Source organism: Urocampus carinirostris, chromosome 6 (assembly GCF_059441175.1).
Source record: "Urocampus carinirostris isolate Australia breed hairy pipefish chromosome 6, RoL_Ucar_1.0, whole genome shotgun sequence".
Taxonomy (NCBI): Eukaryota; Metazoa; Chordata; class Actinopteri; order Syngnathiformes; family Syngnathidae; genus Urocampus; species Urocampus carinirostris.
In genome coordinates this window covers 8,942,199-8,968,417 of record NC_142354.1, presented here as the reverse complement: position 1 = coordinate 8,968,417, position 26,219 = coordinate 8,942,199, and the positions used below count along the sequence as shown (strand labels likewise).

The window sequence follows — 26,219 nt, the reverse complement described above, 5'->3', positions numbered from 1 at the left end:
AATTCATATTTCAATATAATTTACTTTTTATCTTAGGTTTTACATTGAATCTATTTTATTTTGTAATTACCATTTCATGTTTTTAAAAAAAAAATCATTTTAAGTTATAACTTATTCTTGTTGTATTGTTTTTTTGTTACTATATGTACAACAAATTATTGTTCATAATTTTATACATCTTGTTGGTAAATAAAATATTTTATGCTTTCTATTTTTTATTTCATATATCTTTTTTTCTAATATTTTATGTTTTTCTTTCAAAAAATATCATTTATATTCATCATTATTTAATACACTTTAATTTATACTTATTTAATATTTCTATTACATATTTGTAAACAATATTTATTAAAATTAAAGAAATTAAAGAAAAGAATGCTCTAGAATAAAAGAAAAGAATGCTCTAGAAGAAAAGAAATGAATGCTTTAGAAGGAAAGAAAATAATTCTCTTAAGCAAAGTACAGAAAAGAAGGCTCTAGAAGTAAAGTAAAGAAAAGAAGGCTCTAGAATAAAAGAAAAGAATGCTCTAGAAGAAAAGAAAGCTCTCAAAGTAAAGAAAAGAATGCTCTAGAAGTAAAGAGAAGAAAATATGCCCTGGAGGTAAAGAAATGAATACTCTAGAAATAAAGTAAAGTAAAGAAAAGAATGCTCTAGGAGTCAAGTAAAGTAAAGGATGCTCTAGAAGTAAAAAAAATGTTGCGGAATCATTTATATTCATCATTATTTGATACACTTCAATGTATATTTATTAAATATTTCTATGACATATTTGTAAACAATATTCCTTAAAATTTTACATTTATATTTTTGTTAATATTGTTTTATTTCATATTTTTATTATATATTTTGGCTGTCATTTTGGATGAATAGAAATATTTCTAAAAGAACTAGGAAATAAAAAATTGGTAAATAAAATAGTTTGGGATTTATTCTTCAGTGTTTAAGCGATAAACATCTCTTTCATTAGATTTTCTATATTTTGGTCTCTGTCGCTCATTTTTACCTTACTGTATAAAAAACAGAAGATTACGACGCGGAATTACGTTTTTTTTTCTGCAGTGTTCTGCGAAAACATGATGCAAAACACGGAATTCGTTGCGAAAATCCTATAATCTGGAGTTCCATCGGATAAAGGCGTTACCTGCACAATGTCCCTCTCGGCCGCTTTCCCTCGAGAAGAAACTCGAATGTCGTCTCCGTCCAGCTCCACCATCGCTATGACGACGTCCAAAAGAATGAAAATCAGAATTAGAATTTGAGCTCATCAATAGAAAGGATCGCTGCGGCCACCTTTGACACCCGCAATCAATTTTCCTTCTTCTAATCGGATGCAATCGTTGGTCATTATTCGGCCCTTGAACGCATCGCAGATATTCTATAGATTTAGCATTTTTGGGGGCTCGAATTGGGGGTAAGAATGAATCAAAACAAATAGAAATATTAAATCATATAAAAATACAATAAATCAGGACTACAGTATTTTGATTTTGATTGAAATATGACTATAAATAAAACAAATGGAATATAATATGTAACGGATGATAAAGTAATATATATCATCATAAAAAGATAAAAAGCCATAACAAATTAGAAACTATGAAAAAATATTTTTGTCAAAATAGGAAAAATATATTGTATAAAATGTAATTTATTTTATTTAAAAAATGGCAAAATAATTTCACAAATAATCACAATATAATCAAAAAAAAATCCAAATAAAAATGATTTGTGACTTTATTCAAATAAGAGAAAAAAGTCATACGATATATGACAAATGATAATAGAATATATATTATAGTAAAAGTAAAATAAAAAAGATTAGCAAATTCATCCGAGTATAAAATACTTATTTTTGGTAAATTAAAAAAAAAGAAATATATATATAAGGTAATTGATTTATTTTATTTAAAAGATGGCAAAATAATTTAACAAATAATAAAAATATAATAAAAAAATAAAAATAAAAATGATTTGTGACCTTATTAAACAAGGAAAAAATTTTGCATTTGTCTCACTAGACAATTTTGCTCAACAAATAGTATCTATATATATATATTTTTCAATAGGTATTTAAAAAGTAATAATATAATGAACTATACATGTCTCATTTCATACTTGTTATTTTAATTTTCACCCTCACCTTATACTTATGATTTTTCTAGAAAATTTGTTTTGAAGTACGACGGGAATAAAAACCCCGAAAAAGAGCAAAGCGGTTGCCCGTCCGCCATAACAAACTCATTTGCCTCGTTTCGAGGAATCCTTTTTTGCCATTGCATTGTTACCACGGCGACGGTAGAGCAGCCTCCCCTAAAAGGGAAGGCGAATATTCATGGCGGCGGCGGCGTCATACCGTCAAATTCGGCTTGGCCGACCCCCACGATGATGATGGACATCGGAAGCTTCGCACCCTACCGAACAATCAAACCACAACGATTAAAAACATGGATGCTCACCGCCACCCTATCTTTTCTCTTTTTTTTTTCTTAAGGAGAAGCTTTTACGAGGAAAGGTTAGCAGTTTCACGCCTTGTGCAAAGCGGACTCATGTTCCCCATCGCTCTTTATCGGACGCGTGACCTTAACGTAGGGGAAAGGCTTCAACACCGTCCACACAAAATCCATGCGATAGCCTGGCTCGGCCAGGTGAGGAACAATGAGCGAGAAGGAACCCCGCCCCATAAAACAGGTTGCACTTAAAGCTATGAATTATAAAGGAAGAAAAAAAGGAAGGAAGGAAAGAATGAAGAAGACGAAAGAAAGAAAGAGAGAGAGAGAGAGAAAGAACTATAAGGAAGGAAGGAAGGAAGAAGAAAGGAAGAACAAAAGAAAGAGAGAATTAAATCAAGAAAGAGAGAGAGGAAGAGAGAGAAAGAACTATAAGGAAGGAAGGAAGGAAGAAGAAAGGAAGAACAAAAGAAAGAGAGAAATAAATAAAGAGAGAAATAAATAAAGAGAGAAATAAATAAAGAGAGAAAGAAAGAAAGAAAGAAAGAGAGAGAGAGAGAGAGAGAGAAAGAGAGAGAGAGAGAGAGAAAGAATTATAAGGAAGAAAGATAAGAAGGAAAGAAGAAAGAAAGAGAGAGTGAGAAAGAAAGAACTATAAGGAGCAAAGACAGGAAGGAAGGAAGGAAGGAAGGAAGAAGAAAGAAAGAACAAAAGAAAGAAAGAAAGAAAGAAAGAGTGAGAAAGAAAGAACTATAAGGAGCAAAGACAGGAAGGAAGGAAGGAAGGAAGAAGAAAGAAAGAACAAAAGAAAGAAAGAAAGAAAGAGTGAGAAAGAACGAACTATAAGGAAGAAAGATAGGAGGACGGAAGAAGAAAGAAAGAACAAAAGAAAGAGAGAAAGAGAAAGAAAGAGAGAGAAGGTGAGAAAGAAAGAATGAAAGAAAGAGAAAAAGAAAGAGAGAAAGAAAGAAAGAGACAAAGAGAAAAGAAAGAGAAAAAGAAATAAAAAGAGAAAGAAAGAAAGAAAGAAAGAAAGAATGAAAGAACAAAAGAAAAAACAAAAGAGAAAGAAAAAAAAGAAAGAAAAAGAAATAAAGAAAGAAAACGTTGGAATTAAAAACAAAAAATAATGCTCTGAAAGGCAAAAAAACATTATAGAAGTGAAAAAAAAGCCTCAAAGTTCAAAATAATAAAAGAAAATACATTGTCTCGAATTTAAAAACAAAAAAGAAAATTATTAAATTACTGAAAAAAAAAACCAAATAACTATTCCCTCAAAGAAAAGAAAAATAAATGCTCTGTCTGTGAAAAGAATGCTCTAGAAAAGAATGCCCTGGAATCTTAGGAAAAAGAAAATGCTCTAAAAAAATGCTCCGAAAATCAAAAGAAGAAAAAGCATCCGTCTGGAAGTCAGAAAAAAGAATGCTCTAGAACAGGGGTTTTCAACCTGGTTCCCATGGGCACCAGGTGGCCCTCAGCGCACCTGGGTAGGACACGAATTGCTTCTGAAAAAAGCTCGCCATCAAGGGGTCATCGTGACATGATCAGTGTCATTAAAAACAATGTTTTAGCGAATTAAAACCCTACTTTCCAAACATCCCAACCTGGTAATAACATCAGTGGTTGTTTATTGCGTGAAGCAGTAAGAAAAAGTTGCTCTCAGCTTCGAAAAGGTTGTCAACCCCTTGCTCTAGACTAATGTCGGATTCTGACCCGACCCCTACGACCAGAAGGCCCCAACTGGGGCTCGAACTGGGCACAGATGTGTGCTGAATGCCCTTTAAAAAGGACATTTTGATTACCACAAGCTTGTCATCTCATCCTGTTTCCGGTGTTTCTTTACTCATTGCCGTTTCCTTTTCCAGTTTTGTTCCTTGTTTCTAGTTTTGAGAGGTTTGGTTTTTGTTGGACATTCCTTTAGTTGTGCCAACTTGTTTGTTTGCTACTTTGGTCTCAGTGGTGTTAACAAATTTCGTCCTTGTTCTGAGCACCCCCCTCCCCTCAACACCTGAAACTCGTGCCTCCCCCGCATGGGTCCGTTAATCATAACATGCACGGAGGTCAAGGTAATTTCCCGTCACAGGACGAAGCGCTGATCAGGAAGAAGGACGTCGTGAGCTGGGAGAAGAAGGAAAGGGAGGACGGCGCGAATTAGATTTGTACGGCGTCCGTCCTCGCTCGCTTGCCAGGCCGCTCCCCGCTCACATTTTTATACGTCTATAAAATAAAAGTGAAGGAAAATAAGCAACAATTTTCTGAAAATTAAACTTTTTTAATCTTGAATAAAACAGCAAAATGATCTTATCTATTTTGTTCATTTAAGTATGAGAAGAAAAAACTTTTCTCCGTAGGTGCATGTCCACTGTGAGGGAGGTAAACTAAAAAGAAAAGTCCAGAAATAGCAATGCACAATGGTTTTCCAGGCTGCGTGCTTCGGGCCGCGACCCATCTTGAATGCTCTGACTGAGGGAAGGAGGTTGTTCCCCCAAATCTCACAATACATGGCTCCAGTCATCCTCTCTTAAATGCAGTGCACTTGTCCCGTCCCATGTACAGATAAACAGTGGACCTCTTTTTAGCGGACTAACAGGTCTTTTTAGGGTCAGAATTTTGTGTGATACACAGGTGTTCAAATACTCATTTGCAGCTGTATCACACAAATACATCGTTAAAAAAATCAAGCATTGTGATTTTTGGATTTTTCTTTTTAGTTTATCTCTCCCACGGTGGAATGTTAGACCCCTTCATGATTTTTTTATTGGAAGAAAATTTGGCTTATTTACAATATATTTTTCTGATTGTAATTTGCTTTTTTCACTTGTTTTTTTTGTTGCACAATGAGAATATTTATACTTTTGCACATTTCATATTTTTACTTTGAATATCAAGAGATAATAAATGAGTATTTTTTTCTCATTTTAAAGATGTGGAATTGAGATGAAATAAGTTACGATAAGAAAAAAATGCACCTAAATGAAGCACAATTCTCCACTAATGGGAAAGATATTTTTTGAAAGCAAAATTTCTTATTTGAAGTCTATTTCTCTTACTTGATTTTTTTTACACATATTTGTAGCAAAATGAGAAAATTCGTACCTAAAATAAGGTTGGAATCATTTGAAATCTTTTTTTTCATCTTGGATTATTTTATCAATTCATACCTGTTGATTATTTATACATTAATCTTAATATTTTTTAATAAAATTTCCCAATCTAAAATTAATCTATTTTTGGTAGGAAATAAAAGGAGGAAAAGCATCGATAACTTCTGGGTAAGAACATTTTCTCATTTTTTGGGTTTTGTTTGAAAAAAAAAAAATCAAATAAAAGGTTTTGATATCGATCCTGTCGGTCCCGTTGTTTGATATCAGTTTCCAGTTTTGTTCCCGTCTAGTTTGTCCTGTTTAATTTCGATATCCTGTTTTGATATCAATCCTGCTGTCCCGTTTTTTAATATCGGTTTCCAGTTCCGTTCCCGTCTAGTTTGTCCAGTTTCATTTCAATATCCTGTTTTGATATCAATCAATCAAGTGATTGCAGGAATATTTGAGATAAGAAACACGTGTATTTTCCATTTTGTACTGCATTCCCAATTAAAGATGTACTTTGGCAGCAGTAATAATCAGTATGCAAGGCGAGTGTCAGCACTGGTGCTCCCTCCCACACACACTCCATGACATTAAACCCAAAAATAACCCAGCACCATGCCACGGCCTATTTCTTCTCTTTTTTTTCTCTTTTTTTCTCTTTAATGAAAGCGAACGTTGGTTTTCTCGGGGAACGCAACGCGAACATGCAACGAATATCACGTGCGCGCCTCTTTTGGGGGTGTTTAGCAAAACGCGCTTGCTTGCAGGAAAACTTTCATCATGAAATGTTCGTTTAGGTCAGGTTTGTTGGACTAGTGTGCCATTTTTGAGATTGGACACCTGCAAAAGAGATCGACTGGGATACCGGTTCGTTATTTGACTATTATACAAACCGTTATTCATTGGGAGAGATGCATGATTTATATGTACTTGTTTAGATGATTGTAATGCCCTGCTCTCCAGTCTTGCTTAGGATACCATCCATCCATCCATCCATTATCTGCACCACTTATCCTCAGTAGGGTCGCGGGGGTGCTGGAGCCCATCCCAGCTATCTTCGGGCAGTGGGCAGGGGACACCCTAAACTGCTTGCCAGCCAGTCGCAGGGCTCACAGAGACAGACAACTCACTCGCTCATTCACACCCAGGGACAATTCAGACCAGCCAATTTTGGAATGTTTGAATTGGAAAGTTACGTCTCTAAGATCCCTGTCTATTGGTCGACGTCATAAAAAAATGCCAGTTGGCTATCTGTTTGCGTCCCGGCATTATGCAAATGCCAATATGCTATAGGCTGAACTTCCTCCCACTATGACTTTTTCCCTCTTTAGTCTGCAATGCTTTGCAAATAATTCATAAGTGCGATACAATTCTGTATTATTTGTACTCAATTTATCAGGTGTGGGTCCTTGCAGTGATGCTAAAGGGAGAAGCACAAGCATTATAACCATGGAACAGAAGCTAACGAAGAAATGCGAAAAAAGCATACAAATCGATACCCCGATTTTGTGACAATAAATAAAAACATGAAGGCGGTTCAAGAAAAGAAATCTTCAAAGAGCAAGACTTGCAGCACAGTTTCATTCTAGAAAACCTTGTCGTACAGCTGGCAGATGTGCTGAGGAGAAGGATGAAGACAGTTCATACAAGCCAAAGAATTGCTTCCATGGAGGGAGCCTGAGATAGAGCAACAGGCAAGATCTTAAAAGGAAGGTGTGGCTGTTCTCATGTCTTGACTAACAGTCGCAAATTCCCTTTAAATCCAGTCTGCTGGCTGTTCTGAGGCGGGACGACGAGGCGCTCTAAAGTCTTAGAGGAGAAAACAAGAGGAAAAGCTTCTGTTTCGAAGGATAGAAATCAAAATCATTGGGAATTCACGAGAGCGTGCTTAAAACATTTATGATACTGCAAAAAAATCCATTCTTACTCCGATGGCACCAAACCAGGTCTATTTCAAGCATATTTTTCCGATTTTAAGAGATTTCATCTCGTTTTGATTGTAACACCAGAACTAAGAATGACTTAAATCCATCTCACTTTTCAAATTTACAAATTACAATTTTTTTTCATTTCCATTCATTTTGTTGTTTTAGATAGATAGATAGATAGATAGATAGATAGATAGATAGATAGATAGATAGATAGATAGATAGATAGATAGATAGATAGATACATTATTCATCCCAAAAAGAAATTCACATTAATGAATTAATAATGAAAGAAGAGAAAAATAAAGTGAGAGAAACTAAAAGAGAAACACAGAAACAAAGAAAAACAGAGAAAAGGAGAAAAGAAAAAGGAGAGAGTGAGAGGAGAAAAAAGAGAGAAAAATATAGACTGAGAAAGAGAGAGAAAGAAAATGCATGAAAGAGAGAGGGGGAGGGAGATAAGGAGAGAGAGAAAGGAGGAGAGAGAGAAACATAGAGGGAGAAAGAAAAGAGAAATAGAAATAAAGAGAAAAGAAAAAGGAGAGAGTGAGAGGAGAAAAAAAGAGAGAAAGATATAGACTGAGAAAGAGAGAGAAAGAAAATGCATGAGAGAGAGAGGGGGAGGGAGATAAGGAGAGAGAGAAAGGGAGAGAGAGAGAAACATAGTGGGAGAAAGAAAAGAGAAATAGAAATAAAGAGAAAAGAAAAAGGAGAGAGTGAGAGGAGAAAAAAAGAGAGAAAGATATAGACTGAGAAAGAGAGAGAAAGAAAATGCATGAGAGAGAGAGGGGGGGAGGGAGATAAGGAGAGAGAGAGAAAGGGAGAGAGAGAGAAACAGAGGGAGAAAGAAAAGAGAAATAGAAATTAAGAGAAGGAAAGAGAAAGACATGAGAATGAGAGAGAAAGAGATTGATTGATTGATTGATTGATTGATTGATTGACCTTAACGATGGCCTCTCTGGCCTTCAAAATAAAAGTACTTCCTGTCCTAGCGTGTACTCACGTTAACGATAGCCTCTTTGGTCTGCGCCATGTCGGAAATGACGCCGTCCGTAATAATCAGGAGCACAAAGTACTGCGAGCCGTCTTGCACCGATGCCGCGTACCTGCCGGGGAAAAAGGACAACTTTTATTTTCTCGGAACAAAGGAAAAATGTAACTTTGTTTGTTCACCTAGCGACATGGTTGACCACGGGTGCAAAGTTAGTGGGCCCGTAGAGTTGAACGGTCTTCAGACTTTGATGGTAAGCTTCCAAGATGCCTTCGATGCCGTTGCAGTAAGGATTCTCCATGTCGCCGTTCTAAGACGAAGGAACACCCGTCGGGATTGGGCGAAATGGGAAAAGGAGGCGGGGCCTTACCAGGGGAAACTCGTGCGAAACCCGCCCGTCCGGGGGGAGTTTGGCCCCGAATCCCAGGGCCGGGAACATTTTATCGCTGTCGTAATCTTGAATGATCTCGCCCACCGCTTTGAGCGCCATGGCGTAGGCGTTCAACTGGTAAGGGTTCATGTAGTGCAGCGACGTAGACTGGCAAGGGTTACCTACCCCATGACACATTTTAGTTTCAGAGGGAATCATGAAAAAAATGTAACTTCCAATAAGCTATTTGCCGTTGTTGTCATGATTGGCGATGTGAATCACCTGTGCCCGCTCATTTGGCTCTGATTGGCTCCCTGTCCCTATTTAAACCCAGTCCTGCCAATCCCCTGTTGTCGGTCCGTCTGCGAACCTCTGTTTATACAAGGCAAGCCTTTTTCGACCCTGACCCCCGCCTGTCCCGTTTCTGCTCCTGTTTGTCTCTGGCTGCGACCTGTTTTGATCCCGACCACGTCTGCTCTCCCGTTCCGGCTTACGGCCTCTTTTTGTCCCCGACTACGTCTACTCTTCCGTTCTGGCTTACGACTCGTTTCCAACCCCGAACACGCTTTAATCTCCCAGTCCCGGCTACCGACCAGTTTTCCGTCCCTGACACCGCCATCGCTCGCTACGGAAGATCCACTTCCTTGTTCAGATCCCAGTTTGAGAGCGAGAGCGACTTGCGTCCCGCGTCCAGCGAGCCCTTCCTCTTTCTTTCAATAAAACTTGTGGTAAACGTTACGTAATTGGGTCCTGATTCCGTTCTGGTCGTGACACTCGTGACTATTAACTTACATTTATATATTTATGGAAACTGCGCGGGTCAAATGTATCGCCATTTGGTTCTGTATACATGCGTCCAAGAATGACAAAGTACATCAATCTGATAAGAAATGACAGAAATTACGCAATTGGGTCCTGTTTCCGTTCTGGTCCTGACACTTGTTAGGGTTTGGTGTGCCAAAACGATGTTTTTTTGTAAAATCCGTCATTTTCCAAAGCAATCGTCCCATTATTTAGAGGACAGGATTTTTTTTTTTAACTTTTAGGTGATGTTGAATTATTAAAATGTGTCACTGGGTATTTTGACACTATCCAATGAGTTTTCAGCTCTATTAGTTTTCTTATTTAATCAGATCAGCACATAATTACCATATGTCAGAAAAGTGAGTACACCTGTCACATTCCTGCAGAAATGTCATTTTAACGTTAAATGGAACATCACTGGAAGAACGTCATTTTGGCACAATGAAAAGAAGTCTGTCAACAAAGGCCATGGCTTACTAGTAAAATATTCTGTGGTCTGATGAGACAAAGATGAATAGATTTGGCCCAGATGGTGTAGACTAGAGCATGTGTGGCGGCAACTAGGTGAGGAGTACAAACATGTTTGTGTCAAGCATGGTGTTGGGAATGTCATGGCTTGGGGCAACTGGAATTGGGGAGTTACGTTTCATTAAGGGAAACACAAACTCTTGCATGTACTTTGAAAAACTGGAACAGAAAATGATCCCCTTCCTCCAGAAACTGGGTCGCAGTGTCACGGTGGCCATGGCGCTAAAGTGCCCAGTTCTTGACACGCAGGGCAATGTTCCAGCCTGACAATGACCCCAAATACACCTCTAAAATGACTAGGGCTTTTCTAAAGGGGATTAGGGTAAAGGTGGTGGACTGACCAAGCCTGTCTCCAGATCTAAATCCAAAAGAACATTTTTGGAGTGTCCTCAAGCCGTAGGTTGAGAAGCAAAAGATCTCAAATATCCACCAGCTCTTTCATGTTATCAAAGAGGAGTGGAAGAGCATTCCAGGGGCAATTTGTGAGGCTATGCTGAAATCCATGGCCAGGAGGATTAAAGGGGCTCTGCAAAATCATGGTAGCCACACAAAATACTGAACTTCAGGATCTTTTACTTTAGGGTGTACTCACTTTTGTTAACAGGGGGGTTGGCGACTAATGGCTATATTTTGAGTTTTTTGGAGAGGAAAAAATAAATTGACACTGCTATATAAGCTTTACACAAACTTATTTTCATTGTGTTTCTTCAGTGTTGATCAATTAAACATTATGATGAAATCTCTGCAGAAATGGGAGTGGTGTACTCACTTTTGTGACGTACTGTGTCATGATTACCGATTTGCTTCACCCGTGCCCTTTGGCGCCAACTGCCTCGGACTCCGATTGGCTCCGGTCACTATTTAAACCCTCGTCTATACGTCACCTGTTGTCAGTCCGTCTGCGAACCTCAGTTTACCCTAGGCAAGCTTTTCGACCCTGACTTACTCCTGTTTGGCTCCCGTCTGTTTCCCAGCTTCGAACACGTCTACTCTCCTCTTCTGGCTTTCGACTCGTTGCTGATCCCGACCACGCTTTTTGCTCTCCTGTCCCGTTTTTTTCCGCTCCCAACGCCGCCATCGCTCGCCACGGAAGTGCCACTTTGGCGTTCAGAGCAACCTGCTTCCGGTGACCAGCGATCATCGGATCGTGTGTGCAATCCTTTCCCTTTTTCCCAATAAAACTGAGAGAGACGTACGCTAGTGGGTCCTGTCTCCGTTCTGGTCTTGACATACTGTCGTTGTAATAAATGCATCTTAAGCCAATTCCCATATTTGGAAGAAGTATTAACTTTCTGTCGATACTTTCCCAGTAATGTTTTCTTGTACCTTTTCTTCTACTATACTCTTATCATACAACCTTTAACATCCAGCTGCGTCCGGTCTTTGTCCATGGTCCAGGTTTGTTTATGAAGATGTGACTTACAGCAACCTTAGTTTTATTTTCCATTCAAGCAATCCACACCCCTGTAAAGTAGGCTTGGGCATATTTCCTCCGGGGTGTGTATTTCTAACCAGATGGTATCATGTTTCTCTGTTTCAAAATTGGTACTGCCCAAGGGAGTGTTTCTTTTCTTTCATTTGTCTTTGTCCAACCCGTTGTGACTTAAATAAAAAACAGTTTGAGAGGGGAAGGGTTTTAGAGTGAAGGAGCGCGGCCAGAGAGACAAACGCGGGTAAATTCCTCCTCTGCTGGCCCCTCCCCCTCTCCAAATGGCAGTTGTAAAAAGTCAAATCCCTGGTGTATCTTTTAGCGTTAGCAAACTTTTAAAACAGCTCTTCCACATGTAAGAGGTCGACTTAGACCCCAAACCCCTTTCCTATAAGACAGGGGCGAGACATTTTTTGATGCCTTTTGGAAGGAATACTGTATCCTCATCACAGGCCCTCAGTTTTATTTTATTTTGTACTTGTACTGCAAAAAGTCCTCAACTGAACTGCTTCGCTTTTTCGTCCAAGTACCCGGTCCGAATCCCAGGAGTTGAAAACGCAGCGATACAACGGCTGTCTCCGCCAACAGTATCGATAATCGATGTGGCAAAAGTTTGCGATCGATACAGGGCACGTCGTTGGTTAAGATAAAACATATTTGTCCAGGTTTAGGCTTCACTTACCGTTAGACGCGGTGAAGTCGATGGCCACCGTGAAATTGATCTGCGTCCTGCAAAAAAAAAAAAACAAGGTTAAAAAAAAGGCTGCGATTAAACGTGCAGGAGCTGCTGAGAACGGTTTATAACCATGCACTTATAACCAATTATACCTGGTTATACCATGCACTTGTATTCAGCTATAACTAGTTATAATAATCTATTTCTAACTGGTTATAACTTTGTACTTATAACCAGTTTAAGGACAGTGTACCGGTTATAACTGATTATAATCCAGTACTTAAAACCTGTTATAATAACTGTGTACTTCTAAACGGGTAGAACTTATTATTATGAACCTGTACATGGAAACAATTATAATGATGACTGTGTACTGGTTATAACTGGTTATTTTAACTGGTTATAACAGTGTACTTATAACCACTTATACACCTGTACCTAAACCAGTTATAATGACTGTGTACCAGTTATAACTTGTTATAATCGTGTACTTACAACCAGTAATAATTGCCATGTATTTACAACAACCATCTGGTCAAAATTGAGTTATTTTAACCACTTATATCCAGTTAAATGGCATTGTAACTGTGTTCTGGTTAAAACCATGTACGTTTTACCACTTCTAATAACTGTGTAGTTATAAGAAGGAGAAGGAAAATAATAATAATAAATGTGTGATTAAAACTAGTGAAATATATCATTCAAATAGGTAATATCTCTCTACCGGTAATAACTATTGACAATTACCCCGAACTAGTTAAAACTGTGTACTTATAAGCCCTTGTAAGTGGTTATAACCATGCACTTATAACCAGTTAGCCCTGGTTATAACTGGAAATAACTCAGTACAGATTATAACTGTCTATAGTTGTCTTATAACCAGTTATAATTACCCCAGACTAGTTGTAACTGTAGACCTATGGGCCCTTGTAAGTGGTTATAACCATATACCTATAACCTGTTAGACCTGGTTATAACTGGTGATACATCTGTACTTAGAACTAGTTATAATAATCCTGAGAGGGTGATAACTGTGTTTTATAAGCCCTTGTAGGTGGTTATAACCATGTACTAAAAACCAGTTAGACCTGGTTTTAACTGGTGCTAAATCTGTACTTAGAACTAGTTATAATAATCCAAAGATGGCTAAAACTGTGTATTTATAAGCCCTTGTAAGTTGTTATAACCATGCAATTATAACCAGTTATACCTGGTTATAACTGGAAATAACTCAGTACTGATTAGTTGTCTTCTTATAACCAGTTAAAATTACCCCAAATAAGTTAAAACTGTGTACTTATAAGCCCTTTTAAGTGGTTATAAGTGTCATACCTGGTTATAACTGGCAATAAATCTGTCCTGGTTATAACTGGTTATAATCTTATACTTATAACCAATTATAATAACCCCAAAAGGTTGTTATAACTGTTTACTCATAACCCATTATGAGTGGTTATAACCGTGTATTTATCGTCAGTTATAGCGGTTTATAAATAGTTATAAATATGAAGTAATATCTAGCAGGAGAAGAAAATAGAAAGGGACGAGTAATTAAAGTGACGGAGCGTTCGAGACTGTCATATTTTGTGGCTTTCAGCGAGGGGGCTGGGGGGGTTGTCGCACGTACGTTACGATAGCCCCTCATTACGCGCTAACGCGCAATGCTAACGGGATGAATGACTTCAAGATTAGCGTTAACCTTTTGGGTTTGACGTCAGGGCGACCGTGAATATGCCAATGGCCGACCCCGCCGCCGACCCCGGCATGAATTAGTCGGTGTTGCATTATCGATGAGGCGCTACGCTACGCCGGCTAGCTTGTGTCTTGATTACGGATTCGGGGCAGCCGCAGGCGTCAATAAACAGGGGATCTGATTGAATGTTGGACTCTTTTTAAACAGCCGTCTTCCAAAAAGAACCCGTCAGACCGTCTGCGAACTATGCTCTCAGCTAGGCAAACTTTTGTACTCTCCGACACTATCCTGCCCTGTTTTCTGCCTGATACCTGTTGCAAACCTCTTTTCTGCTCCTCCACCCCGGTCATCGACCTGTTAGTGTCACTTCCGCGTTCCTGCTATCTGCTACCCGTGACCGACGATCATCGGATTGTGGATGCAAGCACTGTTCTCTTTCTTAATAAAAACTGAGTACAACGAAAGCTTTTGGGTCCCGTCTCCGTTCCTGGTCTGTGACAGCTCGTCGTGATTCGTTCCTATGAAACGCCGATGACTCTTTTGCGATCACGGAAAGGTCGACGGCGGGAATGGAGCCGTCGCTTCTTTTGGAGAACGGCTTCTCTCGTGGGAACGCCCGTCCTTTCGACGCTAGCTAGCTCATTGGAATACTCTCAAAACCATGTTTATGCGTCGTCTTAACCCTTGCTAGCTAGCAGTGCGGCCCTGATAGCGACTCAATAAAAGAAAAGCATAGTTTCAGGGCCAACACTTAACCACCAGAGATGCAGATGACATACCAAAAGGCATTCGTTTTATCTCGTTTTTTACACTACAAAAAATATGAATCTTATTAAAAAAAAAGGCTGTGATTTGACAGGAAAGAAGTGAAAATAGCTTCAAAATAGGAAAATGATAGGCTGAAAATGGGTAGAAATGTATTTTTTTGTCTGTTATTAAGTAGTTTTAAGTTTCTTTCTCTCTTTATCTCTATCTCTCCATATGTATCTCTCTTATCCATATGACTTTCGCTGTCTCTCACTCTCTCTCTTTCCATTTCCTACCCCCCCTTCCCGCCCCTCTCTTTCTTTACATCCCTCCATCTCTTTCCCACTTCTTTATCTCCTATCTTTCTTCATCAATTTCACTATACCCTTTTATTTCCCTCTCTCTCTCCCCCTGAATATCTCTATTTCTCTCTCTTTATCTCCCTTCTCCACCCTCTCTTTCGTTCTCTATGTTTCCTTCTTCATTTATCCCCCACTCTCCCTGTACCTTATTCTATCTTTCTCTCTGTGTCCCATCTGTCTATCTCCCACTTTCTCTATCCAACTCACTATCTCCCCGTCTCCCTCACTCTTTCTCCCTTTCTCTCAAACTTCCTCCCCATTCTCTCTCTCTCAATTAATCTAATTTTATACCCCTTGGTATCTCTTTCTCTCTCTCTTTCTCTCTCTCTAACTCAATTTCTTTCTCTCCCTCCATCTCTCTGTACCGTTCAAACTCTGTATCTCCGACTATTAACCCCTCTATCTTTCTCACTCTTTCTCCTGTCTCTCCACCCACCTCTTTCTCTATCCCCCCTTGACCCTCTCTGTCCCCCTCTCTCTCCTTCAATCTCTCCCTCTCTCTTTCTCTCTCTCTCTTTTGCACATTCTCTCGCTCGCTCTCAAGCTCTCTTGCAGTCTCTCTCTCAAGCTCTCAAGCCCTCAATCTCTCTCCACCCCCTACATATATCTATCTATATATACCTCCTTCTATCTCTATCTCCCTTTCCATCTCATTCTCTTTTCTCTCTCTCAGTGTACATATTTTTAACACGGCTGGATGGATGGATGAATAACAGGGTATATACATGAGTGGTTGCATATATTAAGACATGAATCTCCATTCATGGATGGCCGAAGATATGAATGGAAGGATGCATGGACTGATGAAGATCTAGATAGATGGATGAAGACATTGACGAATGGATGGAGGGAGGGATGAAGGCATGCATGGTTGATTGACGAAGCGCTGGATGGATGGATGGATGGATGATGACATGGACAAAGAGATGGGTGGATGAGGACATGGATGGATGGATGGATGGAGGGATGGATGGATGGATAACAGGGTAGAGTCATGGATGAAGACATGAGTGGTTGCATGTATAAAGACATAAATGGAGACATGGATGGATGAAGATATAAATGGATGAATGCATGGACTGATGATGAAGATCTAGATGGATGGATGAAGACATTAACGGATGGATGGAGGGAGGGATGAAGGCAAGCCTGGTTGATTGATGAAGAGCTAAATGGATGGTTGGTGACATGGACAAATAGATGGATGGATAGATGGATGATTATCTTTTTGCAGCATCAAAGCTAGACCGGGTCTTCATAATGATGGGCGAGTTGGTGGATCCCTTAACCCCTAGGGTCTTGGAGGCACCGTTTCCTGTGGTGTGTCTTGGGCAAGTACAGCCTGGCGGCACCCATCCCTCTCCAGGCCAGTCAAAGGAGCGCTTACCCTCCTTTGATATAATCCAAGAAGGTGAATTCCGACTCCACAGAGAATGAAAGCAGCGTCACCTTAAAAATAAAAAGAATCAAAATTACACGCCACATTGAACGCAACATCACCCGATAAGCCACGGCGGCTGTTTTTCCGATTACTTATTTACTTTTCCCGCAATCTGATTTGTATCGCTCGCATTTGTATGCATTACTCGCCGCCGGGCGGGAAAATTACTTGTTGACATCTCGCCACAGCATCTCGTCGACTTTTCCAGAGTTTTGATTTATGGCTTTTTAATCCGAGTCATAAACAATTAAAATACTTACAGAATCCACGTGCACAACACAGTGAATTCTGATTGGCCGGTGGCACTCACCGTTCCGGAGTTGACGTATTTCTTCTTCTTCATTTTTTTCTTGGTGTTCATAACCTAAGGATACAGAAGAAGAACCGGTAAGAGACATTTCTTCTTTTTTAACATTACCTTAAAGCATTCAATCAACTTTTTTCTTTATTTCAATCAGATCGGATACTAAATCAACATTTACCGTATTCAAATTACATGCCTGGCGGAGATTGGCATTTTACTCGCTACTGCCAACTCTGGTCTGAAGCGGAACTGCAGCCTCTGTAAGCCTCCTTTGTTTTTCATTCATTTTTCCTCTAGATTATAGAATTCTAGCAGTGAAAACGACCCAAATTGGGTTAACATTTTTTACATCATTCCCAGATTTTACTACTTAATATTTCAGGATTTTTTAATTTTGTCCGTCAAACAAAAATGAGAATATATATCCTTTAAATAAGCTAGCAGCTTTAGGATGGGTAAAACAGAATTTCTATCGATTTATCATAAACCAGAACAGGATCAGGACCCAAACGTGTGACGTTTCTCACACAAGCCTTTTATTTCACGGGAAATGGGGAGTCATGCACGTTAGGCAGCAGTCTGGCGTGGAATGATAGGAAGCCAGAGGCCGATAAGATTGATACCAATTGTACAAGTAGATATCGGACGGATGGGGTCGATACCGGACAGGACGGGACAGACAGGATTGATATTGAAACAGGATATCGAAATTGAACAGGACAAACTACATGGGAACGAAAACTGGAGAGAATATTAAACAGGACAAAAATAAACGGGAACAATACTGGACAGGGAATACCAACAGGAAACAGGACCGAGTCAAAACCCAGGTCTTACGGGGCAGAGGTTCGTTGACGGACTGACAAAGGAAGAGTGAGCACTGAGCTTAAATAGACGGAAAGCCAATCTGTCAATGAACCGCAGCTGGCGCCAAACGGGCGGGCCAATTGGGCGCCATGGCATCCGTGACATGATTAGAAAAATATTGGACTTAAGTTCAACAAAACTGGCCAAACTAGCAAACAGCTTTAGCATGATTGAAACAGATTTTCTTCTGAATGAAAAAAATATCGTACTCAAGCTCAACGTGTTTAGCCGCACCAGTAGCTAGCCGAAGTTAATTAGCCGATGGACTCGATATCAATTGCTTGAGCATGTTAGTAGTTGGCCAAAGTTTATTATTAGCTAGCTGCTTAAGCGCGAGTAAAACAGAATTTCCAATGAATGGAAAAATGTTGGACTCAAGCTCATGTTTGAGCACACCAGTAGCTAGCCAAAGCTAATTAGCTGGCAGCTTTAGCAAGATTAAAACAGAATTTATATCAATTGGAAAAATATTTGACTCAAGCTAAACAGGTTTAGGAACACCATTAGTTAGCAGCTTTAGCATAAGTTAAACAGAAAAATTGTTTTGATACGAAAAAAATCGGACTAGTTAGCCAAAGTTTATTACTCGCTAGAGGCTTTAGCCCAAGTAACAGAATTTCCATACATTGGAAACTGTCACTGACCAGAACGGATACAGGACTCAATTGCATGAGTTTCTCAGATTTTATTGAAAGAGAGTGAGAGTAAGGCTTGCTTGAATGCTTGATCCGAGGACTGGCGGAGAGCGGTAACGAGCAAGGCGGGAGTGACACTTCAGTGTCGGAAGAAGACAGGCGGGAATGGCAAGTTGTTTGACCAGGTCTGGAGATCAGAGGCGATGTCAAGTTCGTAATAGAGGTTGTAGGCAGGCGGCAGGCAGAACAGGCGTAGTCAGGTTCTCAAACGGGTCGAAAACGGGAATCAGGCAGGAAACAGGTTTTGACAGGAACTGAGTCGCACAGGAACGCTCACTGAGTGAAAAAAGTTTGAACTGCAGTTGGGGGCTTAAGAAGGGTGTGGCCACCAATGAGCTTGTCCGGGCTGTTGGCGCCAATCAAGTTGCCACAGGTGTTCCAAATAGGGCAATCATGACAGGAAACATTTTGCACTCAAGCTAAACGTGTTTAGGAACACCATTAGCTAGCGACTTTAGTATAAGTAAACTGAATTTCTATCGAATCGACTCAAGCACACCAGTAGTTAGCCAAAGTTTATTAATTACCGGCGTTAGAATGAAGCAGCTAGCGAGAAATATATTTTCAGCTTTCCAAGGAGTCGATTCATCGAGCTAGAACTGGAAATTCCAGCAAACTTTTAGATCGATATATAGATAGATAGATGGATAGATGGCTAGATATGTGGATAGATAGATAGATAGATAGATAGATAGTGCTATGGAAATACACACTGTAATAAAAGTAAGGTAATAAGCAAATGTGGGGGTGGGGTTTATTGTGGGCTTTTACTCCCCCGGGTGGAGTTAAAGAGCCTCATGGCATGAGGAAGAAATTATCTCCTCAGTCTATCTGTGGAACAAAACTGTGACAGTCTTCTGTTTGGAGATGATGCTGTGTAGTGGATGTGATGAATTGTCCATGATTGACCGCAGCTTGTTCAGTGCCCGTCTCTCGGCTCCAGTTGTCAGGCTGTCCTGTTTTAGGGACCGTCTCGGCGGTTGATTCCCAGAAGTACAATAAACAAGCAATTTAACAGTTTTCACTGGACGAGATTCGACGGGCGAATCGCGCCGATTGCTCCGTTCATGCGGTCTTCCTTCAGAATGAGAAGGATTCCTTTCGATTCAGAGAGTAAAGATGTCTTGGTTCATGACAGGGCTTCCGGGAGGAAGCCAGGCATGAAAGTGACAAGCTCTAATTTCAAGCGGGGTGGATAGCAATTTGTCTGACACGCCGAACAATCTGTCGACGCAAAGAAAAGTGGAAAAAGGTTTTTCGAGAGACTTTGGGTGGAAGAGCGGCGTCTCGAGGAAGACGTCATGGAGATGACGGGTATTTAGCTGCTGAGGCGGCAAGATCCTGACATGTCTTTTGCCTTGTTTTCCATATTCTCTTGCGATGTTCTTCTAGATGGTTTGAAATGATTCCTTGACGATTGGTCAAATAAGCCGTGCTTTAATACTCTTAGAACCGTTATTACGCGCAGTTAATAATCCATCTATCCATCCCTCCATCTGTTAATGACCACATCCATCTATCTAGATCTTCATCAGTCCATGCATCCATCCATTCATATCTTCATCCATCCATGTCCTCATGCAACTATCTCTTTGTTCATGTCATCATCCATCCATCCATCCAGCTCTTCATCAATCAACCATGCATGCCTTCATCCCTCCATCCATTCATCCATTATTGTCTTCACCCATCTATCTAGATCTTTATCAGTCCATGCATCCATCCATTCATATTTTCATCAATCCATGTCTCCATTCATGTCTTTATACATGCAAGCACTCATGTCTTCATCCATGCATCTACCCTGTTATTCAGCCAGCTATCCATCCATCCATCCATCCATCCATCCATCCATCCATCCATCCATCCATCCATCCATCCATCCATCAATGTCCTCTTCCATCCATCTCTTATCATCATCCATACGTCCAGCTCTTCATCAATCATCCATGTATGCCTTCATCCCTCTATCCATCCATCTGTTAATGTCTTCATCCATCTAACTAGATCATCATCAGTCCATGTATCCATCCATTTATATCTTCATCCATCCATGTCTTCATTCATGTCTATATACATGCAACCTCTCATGTCTTCATCCATGCATCTACCCTGTTATTCATCCATCCACCAATCTCTTTATCCATGTCAGCATCCATCCATCCAGCTCTTCATCAATCATCCATGCATGCCTCCATCGATTCATGAAAAAGACCAGAGGATTACTTCGTAAACGTTGAACTGACTCTGTCCTCGCGCTAACTCTCGATAGCTTGTGGTGAAGTCCCCGATGAAGTCGTGCCTGCGCAAAGGAAAATGTTCTTGTCACGAAAAAATCTCGGAGACATTAGGAAGCAACCGATTCCACTCACCCGCCGTCCCGATCCCAATCGTAGACCTCCACTTTGATGGTTCTGTGGAAAGAGTTGGACAGAGATGCTTGTGACGGACAACTCAATATATAAGGTGGAATAAAAATAGGGTAATAAGCAGATGTAGGGGTGGGGTTTAATGTGGGCTTTACTCCCCTGGGTGGAGTTAAAGAGCCTCATGGCATGAGGAAGAAATGATCCCCTCAGTCTGTCCAGCAGAGGAAGGCGGTTGACACTGAAGGACAAAGCAGGAACAACTACCAATAATAATAGCGGCAAGCCAAAGCTTGCAGTTAAGTGGCTAAAGAAGTATTTTTACACCACTAGGGGTCGCTTTAACACACAATGTCGCTTAAAGAGCCAACACGTGACGTTTTGATGTTTTGAGGCTTTAAGATTCTTCAGTGACTCCCTTGAACAATATCCACTCCAGAAGTAATCTGCCGCTGTTATCTGTTGCTATTCTGAGACTTCTTTAATGAAATGACTCATCTCGGGTAACGGAGGTACAAGCCATTATGAGAGAAGCACAAAAGAAAAAAAAAGGAAAATAATTTAATAGTGAACTATTCTGCAGTAATTACAAAGAAGGCAACATTTGCAATGGAGCAAAAAAGGAAGCTGTGATTTTAATACCGGTGAAATGAGCTTTGGGTGATATTTATTCAATCAGTCCAATAACTCTATTAAACAACTGTTGATTCTAACTCTGGGGAAAACAAGATCTTGTTTAATATTAATAATAATTCTATATACACTTCTTAAGTCAGTGAACATTTTGTGATTGCCGGCCTTTGATTGGGAAGTTGAATTCTTATTTTGCACACGTGCTTTCTAATTGTACTAAGAAAAATAATTCCCGACTTATTGGCAGAAAATGCTATACTTTTTTTGTTTTACTAGAAAAACAAGTAGGGGAAAATTATTTTTAAGTAAGTCTTGTTCCACAGACAGACAGGGGAGATCATTTTTTTCTCATGCAATGAGGCTCTTTAACTCCACCTGTGGGAGTAAAAGCCCACATGAAACCCCGCCCCCACATTTGCATATTACCCTATTTTTATGACAGTGTGTATTTTCCATTGCACTATTTAAATACTCTATATCAACACGTTATATTGGGTATTTTTGTATTCTATATTTTAGTATTTAATTTTTCAACACAAGGATACTGCTGAAAGTGTCAGAAACGGGGATGAATAAAGTATCTATCTGTCTATCTATCCATCTTTCTATCCATCTATCTCTCCCCCTCTCTTTCTATCTACCTCTCTATCTATCTATCTATCTATCTATCTATCTATCTATCTATCTATCTATCTATTATAAAAACGGCGAGAAAAATTGAGATGAGAGTCTCAGGGACAGCCGTGTTTTTAGAAAATACATGAATCAAATTTGGAATATAAATTGTGTTTTTGCTTCACTATTCACATTTGAAAAAATAGCAATACAAACTAATTCTTAATAATATGATCCCACCCTTCCTATTTCTTCATGCTAGAACAGAGAATAACTATAAAAACACACTGTTTCTCAGGACCAGAATGGAAACAGGACCCACTAGCGTAACGTTTACCACAAGTTTTATTGAAGGAACGAGGAAGGGGTGCGTCCACGATCCGATGTTCGCTCTCGTACTCGGCTTGTGATCCGAACACGGAAGTGGATCTTCCGTAGCGAGCGATGGTCGGTGCAGTGTCAGGAGTGGAATACTGGTCGGTAGCCGGGACTGGGAGAGCAAGACGCGGTCGGGGTCGGAAACGAGTCGTAAGCCGGGACAGGAGAGCAGACATGGTCGGGACAGGCGGGGGTCAGGGTCGAAAAAGGGCTTGCCGTGTAGAAAACAGAGATTCTCAATAAAACTTATAGTAAACGCTACGCAATTGGATCCTGTTTCCGTTCTGGTCCTTACATACCTAATGAATAAAATATTTAATTGTCAACCTTTTAATGACACCTCAAACGACGCACCCTACATTTAATGAAAAAAATCAATAAATAAAAATAATATTAGCATCTGCAATATTTACAAGGTAGTGCTTGTATACTCGCTAAAATCGTGCATCAGTGAAACACAACAAAATTCTCTTTAACTTTTGAGTTAAACCGAGTTAATTGAGGTAAAGCTGTACGGAAAAAACGCAGCCTTTTGGCGACCAGCGGCGTTTCGACTTGTGACTTGTCATATTCTATTACTCGCACCACAATTGTGAAAATGTGTGCGCCAGGGCTTGTGTGCGTACACGCACAAAGGTGTGTGTACGTGCACAGTTCACTCCCAATTGTGTAATAGACTCTGACAAGTCACTGACCCTGATCCAAGCCCACGTGCGATAGGCCAGATGACACATTTCCCCCCTACCACAATTTTTATCACACCTATTATACAGCAAAATATGAATTCTTATTCCCTTGGCAGGGAATGCTGCTTATTTTATGCATACATTCTCTGATTGTCCTAGAAAACACAACTCAAATGATAAATTAAAATGTGAGAAATGGCACCTAAAATCTGTTTTTTTTTGGGGGGGGGGATTGAAAAAACAACAAGTGTCATGATTACTAATGCCACTCACCTGTGCCTCGGACTGATTGGCTCCCTGTCACTATTTGAACCCAGTCCTGTCAATTCCCTGTTGTCAGTCCGTCTGCGAACCTCAGTGTATACTAGGCAAGCCTTTTTCGACCCTGACTCCCACCTGTCCCGTTTTTTGCTTCCATCTGTCCCCAGCCACGACTTGTTTCGCTCCTGACCACGTCTGCTCTCCCGTCCCGGCTTTCGACTTATTTTCTCCCCGACTACGTCTACGCTCCCATTCTGGCTTATGACTCGTTTCCGACCCTGACCACGTCTGCTCTCCTGTCCCGGCTACCGACCCGTTCTTTCCGTCCCTGACACCGCCATCGCTTGCCACGGAAGATCCACTTCCACGTTCAGAGCGACCTGCTTCCCGCGTCCAGCAATCACCGGATCGTGGGCGCTGCCCTTCCTCTTTCCTTTGATAAAACTTGTGGTAAACGCTACTCAATTGGGTCCTAATTCCGTTCTGGTCCTAACACAAGCTTGAAATGGGCTTTTTCCTGTCAATGGGTTAAGATTTTATGTAGTGCATTTTATTGATTTACAAAAAAACCCAGCTCAAAGCTGTAAAACACCCATATTATCTATTTAGTCTGCTAATTTTACAGTAATGATAATAATAATATAGCTTAAAAAGAAAACATGAAATTAAATGCACTTATAATAAGCATTTTCGGTCTTTCAATGGGGCAAGATTTTAAACAGATTTAAAAAGTTGGAAAACGAAAAAAAAAAATCATTTTTTTCCTGCCAAAGGGATTATATTTGATTTTTGTGCCGTGCATTTTCTTATTTTACAAAAAAGCTTTTTTTTACAAAAAAGGCATTTGTTTCTACCAAGGTTGTCATGAGTAATCCTTTCACTTGCCGGTGGTCAGTCCGTCAGCGAACCTCTGTTTTCACAAGGAAAGCATTTTTGACTCTGACTCCAGTCGTTACCGTTTTGTCACCCGTTTTCTGTTCCTGATTTCCCCTACAACCTGTTTTTTGACCCTGACCACGTTCTGATCTCGTGTCCCGGCTAACGACCTGTTTTTCCGTCCCACTACGCTACGATCTCCTGCTCCGGAAGATCCACTTCCGCATTCGGAACACGTTCCGACCCCGTGAGCGGCTTGCTTCCCGCTTCCAGCGAGCACTGGATCGCTGACTTCCCTCTATATTTCAATAAACTTGTGAGTAACGTTATGCATCTGGGTCCTTCTTCTGTTCTGGTCGTGACAAAGGTGCTAAGATTTTTCTGTGGTGCATGTTCTCATTTTACAAAAATAGCTGTTTGTATTCAAGAAGATGTTTACCTGTCGTAGTCCCCGTTGCAGAGCGCCCGGACGGGGATGGTGAAGGGCTGCCAAACCGGGTTTAAGGTGTTCTTCACCACCTCCGTTTTATGGCAAATCGTAAACCTGAACCACAAGGGATCACAGTCAAAAACGACGGCTCGGGGGCCGTTTGTGGCCCACTGGCAATATTTCATACTGAAAATTGATGATTAAAAAAAGTTGAGCCCATTTTATGATCTGATGATATGATATTTTCTGTCACGGTTGCCATGGCGCCCAATTGGCCCCGCCCGTGTGGCCCCAGCTGCGGCTCATTGACGAATTGGCTTTTCGTCTATTTAAGCTCATTGCCCTCACTCTTTGTCAGTCCGTCAACGAACCTCTGCCCTGCAAGACGTGGGTTCTGACTCTTGTTGCCTGTTGGTATTTCCTGTTCGGTATTGTTCCCGTTTATTTTGTCCTGTTTAATATTGGTTTCCAATATCGTTCCCGTCTATTTTTGTCCTGTTTAATTGCATGAATAATAATAATGTAATTGTTATTACTATGATAATCACATTATTCATTAATTTTATAAATGCACCATATGCTTCACCACACATTTGAATGTAAGTATATACTTTCTGTAATAATTCGATGTTTTTATGTTTCTATTAATTTGGTAGTTTCCCAGGAATGTTTCCAAGTTCTCTTCAGTCTACCATACTCTTATGCAAAAGCCGATTAGACCCAGTCCGAAGAAAGGTTTCTTGTAAAAAGGTCCCTTCCTGGGAAATTACATCCAATGTAAGTTCCATTTTCTATTTTATTGAATCCACGCCTTTTTCCTATAAGAGTGGGGCGAGACATTTTTCGATGCCTGTTGAGGAAGAACGCTCTCCAGATCAACCGGCCCAGGGTGTACTGTTTTATTTTTTTTTGTAACTTTATTTTATATAAGTCCTCAACTGAACCGCTTCTCTCCAGCTCTTTTTTTATCGTCCAAATACGCGGTTCGAATCCCGGAAGTCGAACAGGTGGCGTAGACGACAGAATGCAATAACTAATTAGCATAGGTTTCTATCCCACGCCATACGGCAATTTTACTTTGCGATCCCCTACTTCAGACATTGTTTGTATCATCTGCTGGGGCTTTCACGGTTGCCATGGCGCCTAATTGGCCCTGCCCGTGTAGCACCAACTGCGGCTCGTGACAGATTGGCTTGCCTGCTATTTAAATCCAGTCCTGTCACTCTTCCTTTTATCAGTCTGTCAACGAACCTCTGCCCCGCAAGACGTGGGATCTGACTCGGTCCTGTTTCCTGTTGGTATTTCCTGTCCGGTATTGTTCCCGTTAATTTTGTCCTGTTTAATATCGAATACAAGTTTCGTTCCCGTCTATTAGTGTTCTGTTTATCATTTTCTCCAGTTTTTGTTCCCGTCTAGTTTGTCCTGTTAATTCTTGACATCTTGATCCATTATCTATCCTGTCTGTCCCGTCCTGTCCGGTATCGACCCCATACGTCCGATATCTACTCGGGCAATTGGTATCGATCTCGTCAGCCTCGGGCTTCCTATCATATCACGCCAGACCGCTGCCTATCGTGCATACTCCCCATTTCCCGTAAAATA

The 26,219-nt window shown here is 40.3% G+C and overlaps 1 protein-coding gene across 3 annotated transcripts in view; it reads right to left on the bottom strand.

Annotated features, from left to right (window-relative positions):
- The window catches only part of cpne5b (copine Vb), a 142,666-nt gene that overhangs the window by 8,241 nt on the left and 108,206 nt on the right, over positions 1-26,219 (bottom strand). For 2 of the 3 annotated variants that reach the window (XM_088337748.1, XM_088337749.1), the window contains 11 exons: positions 24,627-24,731; positions 20,745-20,786; positions 20,599-20,674; positions 16,817-16,870; positions 16,453-16,514; positions 12,270-12,316; positions 8,827-9,008; positions 8,639-8,766; positions 8,469-8,571; positions 2,355-2,412; positions 1,143-1,216 (listed from right to left, as the gene is read on the bottom strand). In XM_088337748.1, the coding sequence (XP_088193874.1) occupies positions 1,143-1,216; positions 2,355-2,412; positions 8,469-8,571; positions 8,639-8,766; positions 8,827-9,008; positions 12,270-12,316; positions 16,453-16,514; positions 16,817-16,870; positions 20,599-20,674; positions 20,745-20,786; positions 24,627-24,731 (931 nt within the window). The remainder of the gene's footprint in view (positions 1-1,142; positions 1,217-2,354; positions 2,413-8,468; positions 8,572-8,638; positions 8,767-8,826; positions 9,009-12,269; positions 12,317-16,452; positions 16,515-16,816; positions 16,871-20,598; positions 20,675-20,744; positions 20,787-24,626; positions 24,732-26,219) is intronic. The other variant, XM_088337750.1, reaches the window with a different exon arrangement.